Raw genomic sequence first — 19240 nt, 5'->3', positions numbered from 1 at the left:
GGTTATAACTAATGGGATGTGAACCATTCTCAACCACTGGGATGAAGTCCCAGCAGTGTGGTCTGCACGTTGTACAACTCAGCCAGTTTAGCAGGAGTATATATATGCTTTGGAAAGTATTATGGGTAACAGCACTACTTTTCCACTGTTGGCCTGTTCCAAACTTCTGGGATGAATTGTAGAGAGAAAGCAAATTATTACTGTAATTTTCTGCAAACACAACTGTCCACTGCCTCAAGTGCAGGATGAGACTCTTCTGCCCTGCTTAATCTCCCACTGTCACAACCTTTCATTGTCTATTTAGTGGCTTGGGTACATACTAAATGCATTTCAAATATGTGGTGGAGAGCTGAGCTGCTTTACTTTTATTTACCATCTGTGTAAACTGACTCATTGTGGTCTAAAGCACCTTCCTCTCCAGATCCATTCCTTCATGAGACTTAAAAAAGGCACATCTGCATTACTTGTTTTGCAGATCACTTACTTGTAATGAAAATAATACTGGAGGAAAGGGGAAGTTGTTCATAGTAAGTGGGGAAATTTTCCCACCACTGTAAATTAACCCTTTTAATCTTGGAAAGGGAAGGGATTTCTTTGCCAGGCTTTACCCAATTAATGTGAACTACCAGATACATTTGTTTGTGGAAGCAAAAGTGTTAGAAGAGGTCATTTACAAAATGTGCAAAGAAAAAAATATTACTGGGGCTTTTCTGCCCACAGAAGTCATACACATAGACATTTTGTAAATTTTTAAAAGTGAGGGGAAGTAAAAAAATGCAAGTCAAGTTTTGAACCCCACAGTCTCAGAAGGTTTTCCTTTGAGCAGTTTTTGAATTTCCAATACATGAAGCCCCAAAGTGAAATAGAAATATAGATTTAGAATATAGATTTTTGCTTTTAGTAGAAACTTATACTAAAGTTTCTACTAGTTATAACAACTGAGCTTTTTAAAAGATTAATTTGAATTAGAAAATTCATGGTCATTTTTGGAAGAGAGATCAATCTTCTGAAATGAAGAAAGAAAAGATATTTTAGATAGAGTAATATTTTGCGTCAGTGAATTATTTCAGTATGGGGCATGAAGAGTGCTTCTGTATATGATATAAATATCAGTAATGCAAGAAATAATTCAAATACATGGCCTAGTCCCTAAGGTTACATTGCTTAATGTCAAACTTCAGGATTTTGCATCACTGCAAATGTCAAGTTGTTTTCAGCAACACAAGTTCACGTTTTACGAGCATCAGTAATGCTCCACCATCATCCTAGCATAAAAAAATCTAAAGGATGTACATAATTCCTTTGCTAAAGACTGGGGACAGGATACAAGAGATGACTGGAAATACGTTTTGTCCCCACGGGGAGACATGTAGAAGGGGCAACGATAACAAACTTACTTCGGATCTGCTTCTTGATTTCCTTGGCAGGGTCCAACCAATTCTGCAAAGAAAATGTTTCCTTTTTTCAATTTGAATTAGAAAACACAATAAACGTTATTTTTAAAACAGTGCTATGAGTCAAAGCTAGAACATGTGAAGCTCTGCCACTCCTTTCTCCTTGGAGTAGCAGTAGGCAGGGCTAACACTAACTTTCAAGATGTGGTCCTGGGTAGAAACAAGATTTTTATTAACCTTCACAGACTTTGAGGGCCTGAATGATTTGAAATAAAGAATAAAAAATAGGAATTGGTAAAATGAGCCCACAGAGATCTTTTTGCAGAGTATCTTCAGGGAAAACTGAATTTCTGCAAGCTTGTTATAAAGAGGTGTTCTTGACTGATTTTTTCCCCCTCCAATCCTGGAAAGGCAGAAAAGACTTGGCAGACGATAAGCAAGTGCAGAGTAGGGATGTTTGCAATGCAGCATGGGCATGAGGGGCTCTCCAGGGAAAATAAGAGGCAGAACCACAGCACCTCTGCCCCCATCCACACCATGCAGAGCCCCATGACTATGCAAGACAAAACCCCTGCTGAGGAGGTGGAGAATTATCCCAGTGATGTGCTAGTACTCCAGAGATTCCAAGAAGCAGATGAAATCCCTCTGGAGGAGGCACACAGCAGCTTGGGGTCTCAGTGCCTCTGATGTCTTGACCTCTAAGAGAATCAAATTAATATTTAAAATGCGTCAGAGCCCAGAACAAAAAGTTCGCTTTCCCCAGGAAAGTTCCACTTTCTCCAAAGAAAGATAAACAAATGTATCAGAGAGACAATAAAACACTAAAGAAATACCAAACAAGCAGAACACAACAATCCCTCCCCAACAAAAACAACCAGTTTGCAGCTGTCCAAACCTGCTCTGTGGTGCAAAACCTGAGCCTGAAGATCTCCAGCTATTGCTGAGCACAAAAGCACATTATGCACCAAGAAATTAAAGACACATTAGGGTTTCTGTTTACAAAGATGACATGGGATGTGGGCACATATGTTGTCTGGCTGAAAGTTATGTGCCAGAGGACGGTGATGAATTGTTAAGTACTTTGACATTAAAAATATGCATGTTATTGATCAATAAAAGGGGTGGCAGGCAGTTGTTCTTTTAACTGTTCAGCTCTGTAAAGTAACCGGTGACCTATAAATATTTAGTGCTTCTAAACCATGTGCTAATAATGAATCCATGCTTCTCTTTCCCATAGGAAAGCATAACTATCTGAAAATGCACTTAGATTTCTGCCTAGCTTTTCTCAAAACTCAAAACTAAGCACATGCTAGGGCATTATCTTGTGCTGGCAAGTATCAAGTATCTGCTTAAGTGATTTTCTGAATTAGAAACAAAGAAGTCTGTAAAGAAAGTGGGAAAAGTAAACAAAAAGACTGATTTATTTAATATCATAAATATTTGAAACAAAAGGAAGCCTAGAAAACACAACTGTTGCTCCCACAAGACATAAACAGCGAAAAAAGTAGTAGAAGCTCCAGCTCCATCATGGAAGACCTTTCAGGCCACACAAAGCACAAAATACCCTCAGCTGATGAGCTCTGCTGAGCTACTGTGCATGCATACTGCTAAGAAGTTTTGTATTGGTTTCTGTCAAAATATTTATTTTAAAATGCCAAAATAGCAAAACATATTTTAAATTATCCTTTGATACTCTCTCTTTTATGGTACCATGTCCCAAACACCTTCACATTAGATCATCTTCAACACTTGTAATACACAGCTTGTTTCATATGGAAGTTGGAATGCAGGACAGCAGAATGTGATTCACTGTTGCTACCAACTGCTTCTGAAGACTAATGTCCTTAGTCAAATCAACAATAATGCTAAGATAAAGTCAAGGCTTAAAGCCTTCCCTTATCTTGGCAGTTAGCAGGAAGAGTCAGACATCTCCTGCCTATTTGTATCTCAATCACTATTATTAAGCCATATTTTAGTATTATGTGTTTTGCAGTGTATCTATAAGTGTAAATCTGACTTTCATCTTGACAGTAAAGGAATAAATCATACTAGAAAGAGCATCAGCTATATGAGTAATATTTTCTATGTCATAAATTGCCGAAAGAGAGGGAACCCAGGGAAGCACAGGAGATGATCTTGAGGAGTAGAGTCACAAAAAACCAATTGATCAAACTGTGTATATGGAACTTGGCAAGGAAGATAAAAACAACTTCTGGATTGTTTGCAGCTGTCTGGGGAGTGTCTCAGGGAATTCTGATGTTCACATGCCAAAGGCCACCTGCATTTTTGTGGGTTACCTTTTGGTTTTCTGTGTCTCTGTATGTTAGCCCAAAGTAGTCTTTTTCCAAAAGGTTCAGATGCTCACACACTTTATCAAATAGCACTTGACCTCTGGAACGTTTCTGTGGGAAATAACAAAAAACACATAAAAAGACACTTAAGTTTGAAAAATAATATAAGCATTAAAATAACACCTTTTCTGTCGAACCAGTAACCTCAAAATGATTCAAATCAATGCATCTATCCTTCCAACCTATTGACCTGGAGCTTCATAATATTCTGCTGAATGGGGCAAATCCTCTTTTCCTAAAACCTCAAGTCTTGCAGAGTTAGAAATAAGTCATATATGTCATGTTTCAACTTCCAGTAGGAAAATCTCTTCTGTCTTTCAGAAACTCCAGCTTCAAGAGCATGATGAGGTCACACCTTTGCAAACCGAAGCAATTCTTTGTGTGCAAGTAGCAACAAATAGCAGTACAAAATATTCCTGGTCATGGATTATCAGAGTTGTGACTGGGGGGGGGCAATCCACTGGAAGAAAAACCAAACATGGACATACTTTTTGCTTTGGTAACAATGTGGACTGATTTCCAAACCCATTTTTGTCTAATACACAGGGAAATGTGATTATGCCATCTGTGGAAATCATGGGAGGAGCCTAGTATCTGACTGGGAATGCAGCTGGGTAAAATCAGCTTTCCAGTGCCCCAGTAACCTTCTTTACGGCTGCCATGTCAGATGAGAAGACCTCTCACTGTCAGCATCTAGAGCCCTTAGCAGAAGCTTTGTACTATCTATCACACTGGACAGTAAAAATTCAGGTCATCCTGTTTCTCAGCGTTGTATGTGAAATTGAGAAAATAACCCTCCAGAAAACCAAACAGACAGAAACATCCTCTTTATAACCTACACATGCCAACTTTGATATGCATTAACTACGATAAACAATTCAAAATTATTTGGTCCATATTTATCGCTGTGTTTCATCACTGCCTGCTTCCCAAAGTGCAACTCAGCTAAAGGAAAAATCTCCCCACTTTATTCTGACCACACGCATACATAAATATTTTAGTTGATGTCAGCACAGCATTTTCTTTATCTGTAGCATACACATGGCTAGAAGCAGACTGGAAACACCCTACTTGTTTCAAAGACAATGCAGGCAGTTGACAAAAAAGAGGAGAGAATGCCACCTCCAAATTTACATGCATCTGCCAACAGAGCTGCACCCAGACTGCAGTTCCAGCCCAGCAGCCTTGGCTGGGAGAGGGCAGTTCAAAATCCAAGCTCACACAGCTATGCCAACAAACCCATGGAGCCCAACGCTGGCCTTAAACTATTTTAGAAGTCCTAAGCAAGCCAAGAGAAAAAAAAAGAAAGAACTGAGGGTTGCTGCCTAACACCCAGTGAAAACATCACAAGAGATGATGAAGGGAGTTGTGTAGCATAATCTAATTTGTGTTAAATTTGGTATTTTTACTGGCATTCAAATGGTATATTGGAAAGGACAGTGGAAAACATCCTTTACATTTTATCAATGGAGAAACTGAAGCGTGGCCTAAAAAATGTTCTCCAGCTGAGGAAGGAAAACCAGGCCCAGAAGTGCATTACAAGTGTATTCCTGTAACTTCATTTACTGTGCCTTCCAGCATTATTTGAGCAAACAGCTCTAAGGCCTTGTTCTGTGTGTCACATGCTTTCCACGCTGTAAGTAGGAAGCATAAATATGCCCCAGCTCCTTTATAGTGTCAAAACAAATGTTTAGTTAATTCTTCACGCCCTGAACTTGAAAGTAGGTAACAAGAGGTTGCTGGTTTTATACTTGGTGCTCTCTGTAGAGGAAGAAGCAGATAAAAAAGATCTTAATACTAGTGTGTGGAGAGGAAGCAACTCAGAATCTTCAAGCCAAAATGGTCACATTTCTGCTGTAAGCAAGCAATGCAGCATTTTGACAAATTTCTTGCTTTTCTACTTGTTAACAAACTAAGTACTTGTACTGAATTGGGAAAAACAAGCAGGTTAGCTCTAGAGGACACCAGTTCTGAAAAACACTGGTCTGCACCAGTGCACCATTTATATGTATTCAAACTGTGGCACTTCAGTGCTCTCTTAATTTTAAGAGTCACTCAAGGCCAGCACAGGAGCTGTTTTATGTGGCCAATCCATAGCTACAGAGATCTACACAGACGTCTGTTTTGAGAAATAGTAGCAAGCAGCTGCAAGGTATGATGTTTTAACAGGGAATTACAGGAAACAGCTGTGCAGGACTGTGCTGTAATAAAAACCAAATGCCCAGAAAACCCCCAGTACTCAGTATTTCTTGTTTGGCTACACACTTCAAGTGAGAGTATCTATGGCAATCTGGAACAATTTTCTTGGCAATCTAACCTCCTCTTCCTCCTCCTGTACGAAGATGCCCAAGTTGTACATAAGTCATTTTCCACAAAATTCCTGCTGCATCAGGATGGGGGAAATCCTGCTGGTGGTGCAAGAGGACATGAGAAATCAAAATGTAACTAACAGCCCCTCCTGGCCAGTGTCTTCTCTTCACCATCACAAGGTAAGAACTGGTGATGGTTGAGGGAAAGCCTGACCAAGATCACTTCTCCTCCTACAGAAACAGCCATTAGTGTCCAAACACTCACACTGAGTGTTGGATGAACCTCACATCATAGCCTCACCACTGCCCCTCACCCTGCCTGTTCCCAGGTCAGAGATGACCTGTGGGAGAAGGATTTAGAGGACTCTGAGGGAGTTTGAGCAGCCTAAAATGGAGTCACCCCTGCTGTTCTCCTAATGCAAGAGAAATCCTCATGCATGCTCCTACACATAGGCAGCAGTGCCACTTTGTAACCATGTGTTGTGAGCAGGCACAGTGTTTCTGAAGCATCATTGCACAGAAACAAAGTGAAGGAAAGCTGTTGCATAAATTCATGGGAAATGAGGAGGTTCAATTAGAAATATATAATTAAATCAATTGAACAGACCTGTTTTGCCCTTGTTATTTGTTTTTATTTTACTGCATGCCCAAATAACCCTGCCATAAAAGGCAAGGATATCATTGCTTTGGCAGGGAGAGAATGGGAGGGGAAGAGAAAGGTCAACTTACAAAATCATACAGCTCCTCAATTCATCTTAAACTTTCCTTTTCCATTATGTTGGAGTGACAAGTCTAAGATGATGAAAGATTGACAGTCTGCTGGTTACTGTGGATCACAACTTAATGCCAAAAATGCCAATCAATTCCCAGCAGTCCAAAAACGTGGATCAAAAAATAAATAAAAAAAAGAAGACTTTGTGCTATAAAATACTGACTTTGTAAATGAAAAAAAAATTCTGAAAGGTAAATCTGGCAAGAGCATCCACTAGAAATATTGTTAGATATTTTTCAGGCATGAATGGGATGAAAGGAAATGTGGAGACGTGATAAAAGACACTTTGCTTAAGCTCCGGGAAATCAAGTAAACAGAAGGGATACAACACACAGATTAAATGCTATAAATGAACACAAAGGTCTGGGAGCAAAAATGTTATGTTTTTTCACAGCCTCATCCCTGCAGGTCTATAAAGGCCAGGGCTCTCTCTTGAAGCTGGAATGGGAATAAACAGCCTCCTGGTGAAGTTCCCAGTGAAAGGAGCCAGCAGCAGCAAACTTGGCAAGCCAGTGCCTGCCAGCAATTCTCACATGTAAGGAGAAGCAGCCTCTCTTCTCACCAGCTTCTCCTCAGTTTTGATGCTAAGTTTCTCCTTCCTTAGGATGCTGAAGGTCACTAAAGGCTCTCTTGTCCCCTAGTGGGCTTCTGCACCATGCTCAAATCTTCCCACATCATCTTCTTCAGCCCATATCCCTCCATCATACCCCCATCACCTTACAAGATCACCAGACCAAGACTGTGTGAACACAGAGTGAAGAGCTCAAAAATTCAAGTACTTCCACCTTTGCTCTGCCTCGATAACAAGATTAATATCAAGTCAATTATTCTCATTGGCAAAAATTTAGCTACAACTTTCAGTATTTCTTAATGCAGAACAATAATAAGAAAGTTTTCCTTTATTATGATTAAACTCATAAGCTGTAAAGTACCTATAATAAGCAAACATTATCAAAATGACAAAATGTGTTTGTTATCACTTCCGCCACAAACTATGTGCTGTATGATGGCTGAGGCTGGAGGGCACCTCTGGAGATTGCCTAGTCCATCCTCCCTTCTCCAGAAGTACCAACTAAAGCAGATTTGTCACGATCGTGCCCTGGTTTTGAATACCTCCATGGATGGAGACTCCACAGCCTGGGGGGGCCACCCTCATGTGATTTTTTTTTCTTCTGTTTAAATGGAAATTCCTGTCTTTCACTTTGTGCCCCTTGTCTCCTGTTGTAGCAAATGTGTACCCCCAACCACATTCTGGCTCTGTCTTCTTCACTCCTCCCATCAGATATTGATACACATTGCTAAGATCCCCCTGAGCCTTCTTTCCTCCAGGCTGAAAAGTTCCAGCTCTCAGCCTTTCCTTGGAAAAGACATACTCCAGGGCCTTCCTCATATCTGTGCCCTTTGCTGAACTCTGCCCAGTATGTTCATGTTTCCCATGTACCGGGAAATGCAGAATCAGACTCAGTACTTCAAGACTGAGAAAAGGGAAAGGATAATCTCCCTCAGCCTGCTGGTAACACTGCCCAGGATGGTACTGACCTTCTGTGCTGCCAGGGAACATCACTGACTACTGTTCACCTTTTTGCCCATCAGGACCCTTGAGTAATAAAAAGCTCTGTATTGTGCCAACCCAGCTCCCAAACCCATATGTTATTGTACTGTGTTAAGCCACAAGGAAAATTACATCGAAAATGAGCAACCAGCAACTTAATACAAAGATATGATGCCAACTTCCTTGTCCTACAGGTGGTAGTAAGACTCCAGAAAATTCCTTTGGGAGTCAGTAAAATATAGGAAAGAGATCAGGAAGATTTCAAATGTTATGTGCTGGATTGTGCATCCCAAGCTGGAAGCCAGTTGTGCCAGAAGAAAATTTATCAGCATTCAGATCTGCCACCTCCAAGAGGCAAATTTTATTTCTGTGAAAGGCAGTAGGCTTGGCTGCCCCATGCCAGGAGGCACCTCCTCTCCAAAAGGTCTTCAAGCTGCTGTGGCTCTTGGTTTGGCAAACCTGTCCTATCCCTGAAACAATCATTTGCAGTCTTTCTGCAGGCCATTTTGGCACCTACCCTGATAATGCAGCCTGAGCCTCTTCTGTTGCCCCTCACCCTGAATGACCCACTTTCACTTGTTGGGTAACCTCCAGCCTACAGGACCAGCCACCTTTCCTAGCTCTATGCCAGCTAGAGCTGTCCATGCTGAGGACCTGTCAGTACTCAGGCTTCTTTCAGACAGAATCCAGCCCTCTGTCTGACAGATTTCTCACTGGAGGGGCAATGCCATTCTGGGATTGGTAGCTCAACATGGCTGAGGAGCCTCTGCTCTCAGAGGGTTTCAAGACATTGGCCAGGCAATGCCACAGCTGGCCTGACCACACCTGCCCTGCCCCCTGCCCTGCTCATGTCAGGGGTCTCTCTCCAGTCCCTTTGAACCATCGCAGCCATGATACTGGGATCCCTGTGCACCTCCCCAGGTGCCAAGGGCTTCAGTGTCTGATTACAGGACAGAGTGTTGGTCTACTCTCAAGGCTCTATTTTTGCTCACTAGCAGATTACCCTCCTCTCACTGAGAGGGAAACAGGATGAGGAGCTGATGAGCAGCAAGCAGCCCTCTTTGCTTCCTAGAAATGAAAACTATTGCAGCCTCCAAAGTGACGCACTTTGGGGCGGTTCTGCTTTGGCATTCAATGCTGCAGTCTCATGTGGGTGCAGAACGCTGAGCAAGGGCTGCTTGCAGCATGGAATCAATTACAAGGGATCACATTCAGACCAAATTTTGCAGAGCTAGGGAAAACACAAAGTGAGAACAGAGTTCTACAGCTAAACATCTATAACAGGATCCATTTTTGCCACTAATAACCATCAACTCCACTGCACAGTAACCACAAGGTCAGGACAGCCCGATGAACTGAAACTCCACTTCCCTTTCTGATCAGTCAAGGAGCACAGCAAGATGAAAATGTATCACAGCTGTGGACCTGGATTTTAAAAGGGATGAGTTTACATGTAACTTTCTGCACAAATACATATGCAAATGACCTTGCTGCTTTCCTGGGAAAAGCTGCCAAGCTGCCAGTGAGCAATGTCACACTAGCTCCAGCCTGGCATCCAACTCCATACAATTACTGTAATAACTCTAGTTAGGCAGGATCGCTGGAATAAGGACAAACAGATCAGTATCATGAAATCCCAGTACGAATAATTGGACTCAAAGTGATGTTGAGGTTATCTGGTTCACATTCCTAATTAGCATTTGCACTTTCCAATGGATCTCAACAATGCACTGTATAAATGTGTGGGCTGGCTCTAGCCTTGCATGCTGTAATGTATTTTGGCATGTGGCTGTACTAACCTCTTCCTTTTCCCCTCTTACTTCTGGTGGGAAAGAATTAGCCTTTTTTTTTCCCTTTCCAATGTTTCAATGTTTTTTTTATGAAAAATATTCCAATTGTGTGCCGAGCACTGATTTTATTTCATTTTACTGTTACAATTTAAATTTTTTGCAATTTAATTTGGTTGATACTTTCATTTTCTACACTGCATGGGCTGCATGGTAGTCTCCTATGTGCAAACACAAGTAAAACACCATCTACTAAAATGCATATGGCAACAAATAAGAAGCATACACAAGGGGAAGCTTCTCCATCCCCATATTGCAGCTTCTGCAATTATTCTTGCAACACAAACAAGTGAAAATGATTAACTGGCTGTCAGGAATACTTTGTACTCACCACAGAGAGCACTCTCTTAACAAAATTCCCCCAGCTGAGTCTCTGAGTCGCTGAATTCCAGCCTCCTGACAACACAATTTCTCATTCTTTCCTCATGAACTACCCCATTTACACAAAATATCTGCCAAATCCCAGGAAAAAAACCCCAATACTCCTGCAAATACTCATTACTTGCAAGCTAAAGTGACCAAGCCTGCAATATCACTTTTGTATTGAGGATCCCATTTCTGGGGGAGGGATATGAACATCACACATGTGTAATAAATTAATATGCATAAGCAAGTATGTATATAATTTGATGCATACAATACATGGATACAAACAGATGTGAATTTGTAAGTGAATGTTCATTGTAGTTCCAAATGTAGAGAAGCTTGTGGCCACATCATATTGCTTCTCCATCTACAGAAAGTCAATCAGAGATTCTAAACTCACACAGTCGTTCTGGTAAGGAGCACATTTTCACCTGTGAATGAAATAATAATCAACATACCATGACATTTCCCATGTTTTTCCTGAAAAGACTTTGAGCTGTTCAAGAACCAAAGAGCTGAACTGAGAAATTCTAGGAGCTCATCATTGCACTTTAGGCCAGAAAATTTCCAAACATAGAAGACGTGTTTTTTGAACATGTCTTGACTGAAGCCAGCAGAAAGAAATAGCAATTTCTCTCAAGGAAGATAAGTGGAAAAAGTCATTCCAAGGAAGTTTAACTTAATTTCACTTCCACATATTCGTAATTTGCATTTTCAAAGGATTTACTCTTTCCCTGTTTATACTTCTCCACAGTTTCTCTCCACAGGGAAAAGAAGATGAAGCAGAAAGGTGACAGGAGTGAAAACAACCCCTGAATTTCTTCAAATCTCTCATTTCTCAACTGAAGTTCACAGCAGGAAGCTAAGGAGAATCCAGAAAGAATAACAGGATAGAGAATCTTTACTGGAGTCTTAACTGGCTGAAAATCAGCAAATTTTCCTCTGGTTTACTGAAGTAAATATCACATGTGTAACGTGTAGGATAAAAGCATCTGGGAGCATAACATGACTTAACCACTGGAATTTAGGTCTCTAAATCCCCTGCCGTGCTTGCTGAAAATGGCACTGGCAGTTCCAGAAGCATCAATAACAGTTAATTCATCTGAAAATTCAGTGTGTTGCAGGTCATGTTCTAGGCATTCCACAAAACATTTTCAAGTCATGTCTTCTAGGGAAAGAAACCTTTGGCAAAGTTAGCAGTGCAACACTGTACACCAAAGACAAAGGTAGGATATACATTAACAAAGCAAACAACAAATGCCCCCAAAAACAGCTTAAAAATAAAGGAAATTAACTCATATTGACTTTTTATTCCAACTACTTGGTTTCTTGCAGAAAAAAATCTGCATATGCAAACCATTATAAACCAATGGCTTGGGTAAGAAGTACCCTTAAAGATCATCTAGTTCCACCCCCCTGCCATAAGCAGGGACACCTTCCACTAAACCAGATTGCTTGAAGTCCCATCCAACCTGGCCTTGAACACTTCCAGGGATAGGGCATCCACAACTCTGGGAAATCAGTGTCTCAGCACCCTCACAGTAAAGAATTTCCTCCCAACATCCAATCAAAATATTCCTTATTTTAGTTTAAAACAATTCCCCTTTGTCCTATCACTATCTGTCTGAGTAAAATGTCTCTTTCCCTCTTTTCTGTAAGCCCCCTTTAACTCCTGCAAGGCCACAATAAGGTTTCCCTGGATTCCTTTCCAGGCCAAACAACCCCAACCCTCTCAGTCCTGTCTTTACAGAGGAAGTGCTCCAGCCCTCTGAGAAACTTTGTTGCCCTCCCCTGGATGAGGAGGAGACATAAATGTTCAAAATATAACACATAGTCACTAATCATAAATGTTCATAAATGTATCCCTAGAGGGACAGAACCCTCTCATCCAGTTTGTAAGCAGTTGGCCACCAAGTGTAGGAGATACTGAACAAGACGTTTTTGCCAGCCTTTTAGGATGCAAAGGGAAAAAAGACACACTCCAAGAAAAGAAAATGTTCAAAGCAAAATACATTAATTTTTTGGTTCTCAAAAGTTTTCCATACTTCAATGGTAAAATGTATTTGGAAATGTCCCAAGTCAAAACTCCAGATAATATCTACTTAATAAAATATTTAGCCAAAAGGGCGGGGAACTGAGAATTAGGCAATTTCAAAAAGATTTTTCTGAAAAAAGCTATATCAAAAAGACTTCTTTTTTTCTTTTCTGTTATGAAGCTACCTCATGTACAGAAATGCTCTTCCTGAAAGCTGCATATCAATAAAACCTCTCCAACTGTTTTATTTCTTTATTAACTTCTTTATGTGTGAACCTTCATAAAACATCCCAGTAGGGGACTGATATAGAGTAATAGTTTGAAATAAAACCTGCAATAATATTTTGCATATCTGTCTCTGCCTTTTAATTTAGAACACTATCTTATACTGCCTTGCACATATAAGTGATGCCACATAAGGAAACAGAGTAGATGAGAAGGTATCTTAACATAAAGTGATGATTGATCACTGTCTTTTTTCCCCTCATGATGATAGTACTATAATTCAGCATCTTATTGATATTTATTGTAATACACCATATTGAAATGTATTACCATTCCTGAAAATAACCTTTTCTGTCAACTGCTAACCAAGTATTTAGATCAACAGATAAACACATAACACTGCCTATGCTACAGTCAGATACCTGCAGCAAATGTCAATGACATTGTATAATATGACACAGTTTTTATCAGGGGCAACCTTCTTTAATGCCATTTGAGCTGGCAATCCTAAACAGCCAGCACTAATCTAAAATAACCCAGAGGACTGCTAAATCCCAGTAAGAAGATTGGTGACCTAGTCCCGATTCTGGCATCAAACCAAATTAGGGTTTTTGCCTTCTACATCAGCAGCAGAGATCACACCAGCACGGGGACCACACAATCTCTAAGTGTACTGATGGGTGCTCCACACAGTTTGCATCCTTGGGAAAACAGTGAGCACTCCTTTCATGACAATGCAACCATGCTAGGGGCACTCGATAAAAAATGAACACTGGAGCATGTTTTTGGATGTGGAAGTGTGAGAGCCATGTCTGCATGTGCACAGGGGCTACAGAAATACCTGTCAAATGTGATGATTATCAAATGCATCCCAAGTGCATCAAGAGACTGCATACTGTATAAACTGAGGTCTGCTACCAGCTTATGAGCACTACCCTCTGGCAAATGAATATAAAAAGTGGACACAATTTCTCAATTAGAACTTCTGTTCTCAGCACATTTATTAGCTTTACACATTTGCTAAATCATGACATAAAATAATAAACAGTATTCCATTTATGAAGGCCTTTCAGCAGAGAAAGTAACCCCCTCACTCAGCTTTCTTGAGAGCACAGATTGTTTGGGCTAGGATTTTAGCTAGACATACAGCTGATCCATTGGCTTAATGCCTCCTGATTGCCCTACAGCCTCCTGCAAGACACTCTGCAGTAACTCAGGCAGGTCTCTTGGGATTCATGCAGCAGCTGAAGCTTTCCAGTGGTGGCTATAAATATTTTCCTTATTCTACCTATACTTGGATAAACTCAGCAAACACTCATCTCTCCTCATCTCACGTGCTAACTAACTGTGCACAAGCCTAGTATCAACATAGCAAGGGGAACCAATCACTACCTGAGATATAAATAGTCCTTGGCATATATCAACAAAAAAAAACCCATAAACAGTTTGTTTATTTTCAGCTGAAAAAGCTCTACTGTCAACATAGTCTGATTTACAGAGTAATCTTGCCATATGAATTTAAAAGCCACAGAGCTCTCTCTGACCTACATTGCCAGCCTGGAGTGAAAAAAAAATACACTGCAGAGAAAGATGCTCTTGAGGCAGAAGAGGGAGCAGGATGATCAGGCTTTTAGATTTGGGGTACCTTAGATGGTATTGCACCATCAGTGCTGGGGTTTTCATGAAAACTAACATATCCTGTTCTCAGGCTACATCCAAGATTTATCCACTTCAGATCAAAATCATTTCTGCCAGAGTGAGATAAACCATGAGAGACAGACCTTGCTGCCTATCAACACTTTGCTTTGCAAGCAGATACTTCACCACCCAGCCCTGTCTATGATATTCTGTTCACTGTATCAACAGACAAGGATGAGAAAACATAAAAGCAGACCAGTGCTGCATGGGGCTCAGCTGTAAAAAAAATAATCACCCATTTGAGGCGTTAAGATTTTCTTAGACATGGTAATATATTTAGGGGATGATAATAAAGTGAAGGTTTACTTAGTTTGGGTCTGGAAAGGGCAACTCTAAGTGTTGACATGGGGACAGCACCTATAAATTGGAGCAACTAGAAACACAGTTGATGAATTCAGACAGCTCGGTTAGGACTGGAACAAGCAGCAGGCACTTCATTGACACAGAAACAGAGCAGGAAACATGACAAAATGCAGGGAGGCTTGGCAGGAGCGTGACTGGGCAGCAACATGAAAATCAGCAACTACTGTGTTGGTTGGGCATGAGGTAGAGGGGGGAATGTGCACACTGTACAGAAACAGCAGAAGGCTTTGTGTGTCCATTTGGAAAAGGGAAAAGACAAAGCCTGTCATCCACTCTTTTTGATTTATATTCCAGCAGTCATTAAAAAATACACACAGAGGTTGGGTGCTGGCTGCACAAGGCACTCCAGTAAGAAGCTGGAGGCTCTCTGGGGCCAAGACCACCCCAGGCAATAAGCCTGGAGAAGACGAACACAAAGGGACTGATGCAGTCTTACCCTGGTGAGGCCATCAGCAAGGATGGTGACAAGGTCAGGACCCCTGGAACCAACAGACATCTCTCAGTCTGGAGTGAAAGGCAGGTGGAAGATCATCCTCTCTTGGACTCTTGCAAACAGATTAACCAGCAAAGAACCCTGCAGTACTTCAGTTTGAGTGTGCATGATCAAACCTAGTTTTTAAAAACTTTGCCAGATGGAGAACAAGCTCCTGTTGCCTGGCTTGTGTCCAGCTGGTTCCCCAAGGGGAAGGAACCAGAGGCACTATTTCAGTAGAAAGTTTTCAGCTAACCATTTATTCCCAAAATATATGCAGTTTCAGAGCAGCTGAAAGTCTTTGTCCATGTAGCTGGACTGTTCACAATAGTTTTCAATGTTATGAAAAATGGCTGGCACCTCCAAGGTATCAAAATGACTATTTTTGCCTGATAAACTCAAAACTTCCCTGCACAAATAATTTTCAGAAACTATTAACAAAAGACGCTCGTTAAGAGGATTAGATGTAGAAAATGTAGATCTGGAGAAAATGTGTACATTTTTTTTTCTTTTAAGCTTCTGGCATTTGATTGTGACCATGTCCTCTGCTATGCCAAAATGTGTAATTTAAGGCCCCACCTGCTGTCCACTTGGTACATCTAAAGGAGTGACTTAGTTTTAATTCTTGGTTCCTCATTCAATCTCTAAAATACTTGCATATGAACTGGAGAAAATATCTGTCTAGTTGCTTAGGTGTCTGCCTGCCAAGGTTATAAGAGACCTTCCCCCTGAACAGCACACAGCCCAGATATTCCCAGCCACAAGAGGCTGTCAGGGGACCTGAGCCTGCCCTGGCAAGGCAGAAATGCTCCAGCCCCACTTCCTCAGCCTTGTGGCATTTCGAAAAGGCTTAGCTCAACCTGACTTGTTTTAATTTAGATTTCTTTAGCTTCAGTGAAGTAAGAATAATAATCATAATCACTAAGAGGGAGCCCAAAAATTTTTATTTTTGTTTTAATTACCAAACTGAAGAAAAAAAACCCCTTTCTCTTCTCAGCCTCACAGTTGATTATTATGAGATCATTATGACATTGGTTCTGATTTCCAGATCATTATGCTTCTTGAATTGACAATTATTTTAACTTATAAAAAGAGGCCTACGGTATTTGGAAAAACCAAGTCAGAAGAACTGTTTATTAACTTTATTCAGCTGAAACATATTCAGGCAATACTCAGACTCCTACTGACATGTGTCAGGTAACATAGATCTTAAGTGAATCCCCTGGCTAATCCAAGTCAGCCCTAATTAGAGGGTCTGGGGACAGAAAACATGCTGTGTAACAGCGACGATGCCTCTCAACCCAGCCACTTTTAGTGAAACATATCCCGGGGAAGAAACAAGACTCAAAACAAAGGTCTTCATATTAAATTAAGTGAAGTGCAAGCAATGAGTAGGTCAAAAGGAAAAGACTTATTAAAAAAACTCCTCTTGCATTCAATAATCAGTTTGGTATGTAAAGCCATTTACAAGAGACTGTATGGAATTCATTAAACAATTAAAATGTGCAGGGGGTAACCGAAACTGTATCCCCCAGAATGCAGAGTGCATCTTATTACAAGGTTTCCTTCCTGACCTTAAAACCTACCTCAAAACCGAGGAGAAATTTGATGTTAATAAACTCCCCGTGCAAAAGCGGCTGGTGGGTCCACACATGGAAAGTCCCAGGGAAGGGTTGGCTGGGACTGAGTGGGGAGGGGGACCACAGGGCCATGCAGTCCCCCTCTATCATACAGAAACACAGGAGGATTTTTCCTCCAGATTTTTCCTCTTGCAGGTCAGGAAAAGCAGCACAGGCAGCCACTGCTCTCCTTCATTGCTGGCAGAGGTGGCAATGCAGAAATAATTCTGCTTGTTCTCAACCCTTCAAGCCTGTCCAAAGACAATCTTCAATAACTTATTTTTTAAGGAAACATCCTGTATTCACACTTTTTAACAGGAAAATGAGAAATTCATGTGAAAAGCAATACTTCAACCATTAGAGAATCCATTTATTTCATGTCCATTCAAAAAGGATTATCAGCCCATACTTGTGTAGGGCAGAAAGGGACCAGTTCACTCCAGTCTGCTTTGGTCCATGTCACAAGCCCTGGTTTCAAATGCATGAAAAGAAAACTTCTTGCTATTCAAACTCAAGCACGCAACTCTGATGTCACCTGAGGATGTGGGGAAATCCATTAAGAAAGTGTGGTCTCCACCAGGGAGGAAGTCACCAGAAGTTCATTACAAAGGTGTAACAGTGGCTGCAGCATGGGACACTGAACCACTGCCCAAGTTGCATGACTGAGAAAACTGGAGTTAAAAATACCCATATACAGTGTATTTTTACCAGTCCCTTCCTACCTCAGCTGACCCCCACTCACACAGAAGTGGGGTTAACAGTAATACTTTGTGAGCTGTTGTTTCTCCATGTGCTGTGCAGCTTATCTGGATCCTACGTCAATTTGCTGTTTGATGTAGGGCTGCAGAGATGCCACAGACAGGCTGCCATGGAAACATTTGTTTTCATTCACTGGTGGCCTGCATGATAAGAAAGTCTGAGTGGTACAGGAATGACGAAAGAGTATAAATTACCAATGGCCTCAGACAGCTGAGCCTTTCAAAATGAAATCTAATTATTTTACCATTTATTTAGACAGATTATGTTACAGCTTTCTGCCCTCACATTGTGAGTGACAGCATGTATATATTTAGAGCAGCAACAAAGACAAATTCCGACTTGTTTTAGGAAGACACTTTAAATTAGGCTATGTGTAATGGAGAGCATGACAGCTTGTTCCACTTGCATCTTTTAATTAAAATGCAGTGGTCTAGATAAAAGAAAATTGAGATGGGGCTGATATGCACAAAAAGGGAAATAAATCCTAGAAGAAACATATTGTACTACAGCATTTGAAAGCTCCTACTTAAAGCTGAAGAAACCCAGAAATAAGTAATTTTTGCTTGTTTTCTTGAATCTTAGGAAAAACTTGAAGTAGTGCGTTCATTGCCTTTTTTAGGTTATCTGAAATTAATTTGCAGTCTTGGATATTGCTTTCTCCTTAGCTCTTCAAACCAATGAATGCAAAGAATAGGTCTAGTTTGGTTAAAGGAGACAATTTGAAGTGCAGTTGTGGCCACAGCTCTGGCCTTGGACGCTTTGACAATCAACATTTCTGAGCATGATGCTGGCTGGGAGAGCACAATGAACAACCCAAGGAGAACCACTGCCAGCAGGGGCGGACATCTGGTGGAAACCACCAGGCTTTGTCCCTCTGAATGGACTGCATCGACTCCTGTGATCCAACGCCCCTCAGAAATCTCCAGGCTCTTCATGACATGGGAGAAACACACAGCTGCCCTGAGGCTGTTTGTCTTGGCAGACTGGGGACAATGTCAATGTACAAATACCTCTTTTCCAAAAGCCAACAGCTTTCCCTGGGGAGGGGAAGCACCATCAGGTGGCCATCCCACCTTGGAAAGGAAACCCTGCTCTGAAATAAGGCTGCCACTACCATCTGCAGGCTTCTGACAAGAGCAGCACTGGGGGTACAGATGGTGACACTGGTGGTTTATGGTTTTGGAGGAGGATGAATGAACAGGTTGGGTTACCTCCTTAACCTGGTTTTGGCTTGTAATGTGTTACTGCATGAAAGACTTTCTGGGTCAGGACAGATAGAGCACACAGGCAGTAACACTGCAGGGCCTCAAGGGAAAGCTTTTACCTGGTATTTGCTTAAGATCCTTTCACTGAATGGAGACTACATTAGATGACCCCCTGTTAACCTCAGCTTTGAAGTTGGCTCCACTACACTTTCCCTCATACATCTCATACAACATGAAAAAACCCCCAGTGTCACAAATGCAAAGCCCTGAATG

General features: G+C 41.2%; 1 protein-coding gene across 23 annotated transcripts in view; it reads right to left on the bottom strand.

Annotated features, from left to right (window-relative positions):
• EPB41L3 (erythrocyte membrane protein band 4.1 like 3) overlaps positions 1-19240 on the bottom strand; it is a 97170-nt gene that overhangs the window by 38040 nt on the left and 39890 nt on the right. For all 23 annotated transcript variants that reach the window (XM_066561810.1, XM_066561891.1, XM_066561858.1 and 20 more), the window contains exons 4-5: positions 3692-3796; positions 1398-1440 (exon numbers count right to left, since the gene is read on the bottom strand). In XM_066561810.1, coding sequence (XP_066417907.1) covers positions 1398-1440; positions 3692-3796 — 148 coding nt within the window. The remainder of the gene's footprint in view (positions 1-1397; positions 1441-3691; positions 3797-19240) is intronic.

This window comes from Molothrus aeneus, chromosome 1, assembly GCF_037042795.1.
Source record: "Molothrus aeneus isolate 106 chromosome 1, BPBGC_Maene_1.0, whole genome shotgun sequence".
NCBI classification, from domain to species: Eukaryota; Metazoa; Chordata; class Aves; order Passeriformes; family Icteridae; genus Molothrus; species Molothrus aeneus.
This window is presented reverse-complemented; position numbering and strand designations above follow the sequence as displayed.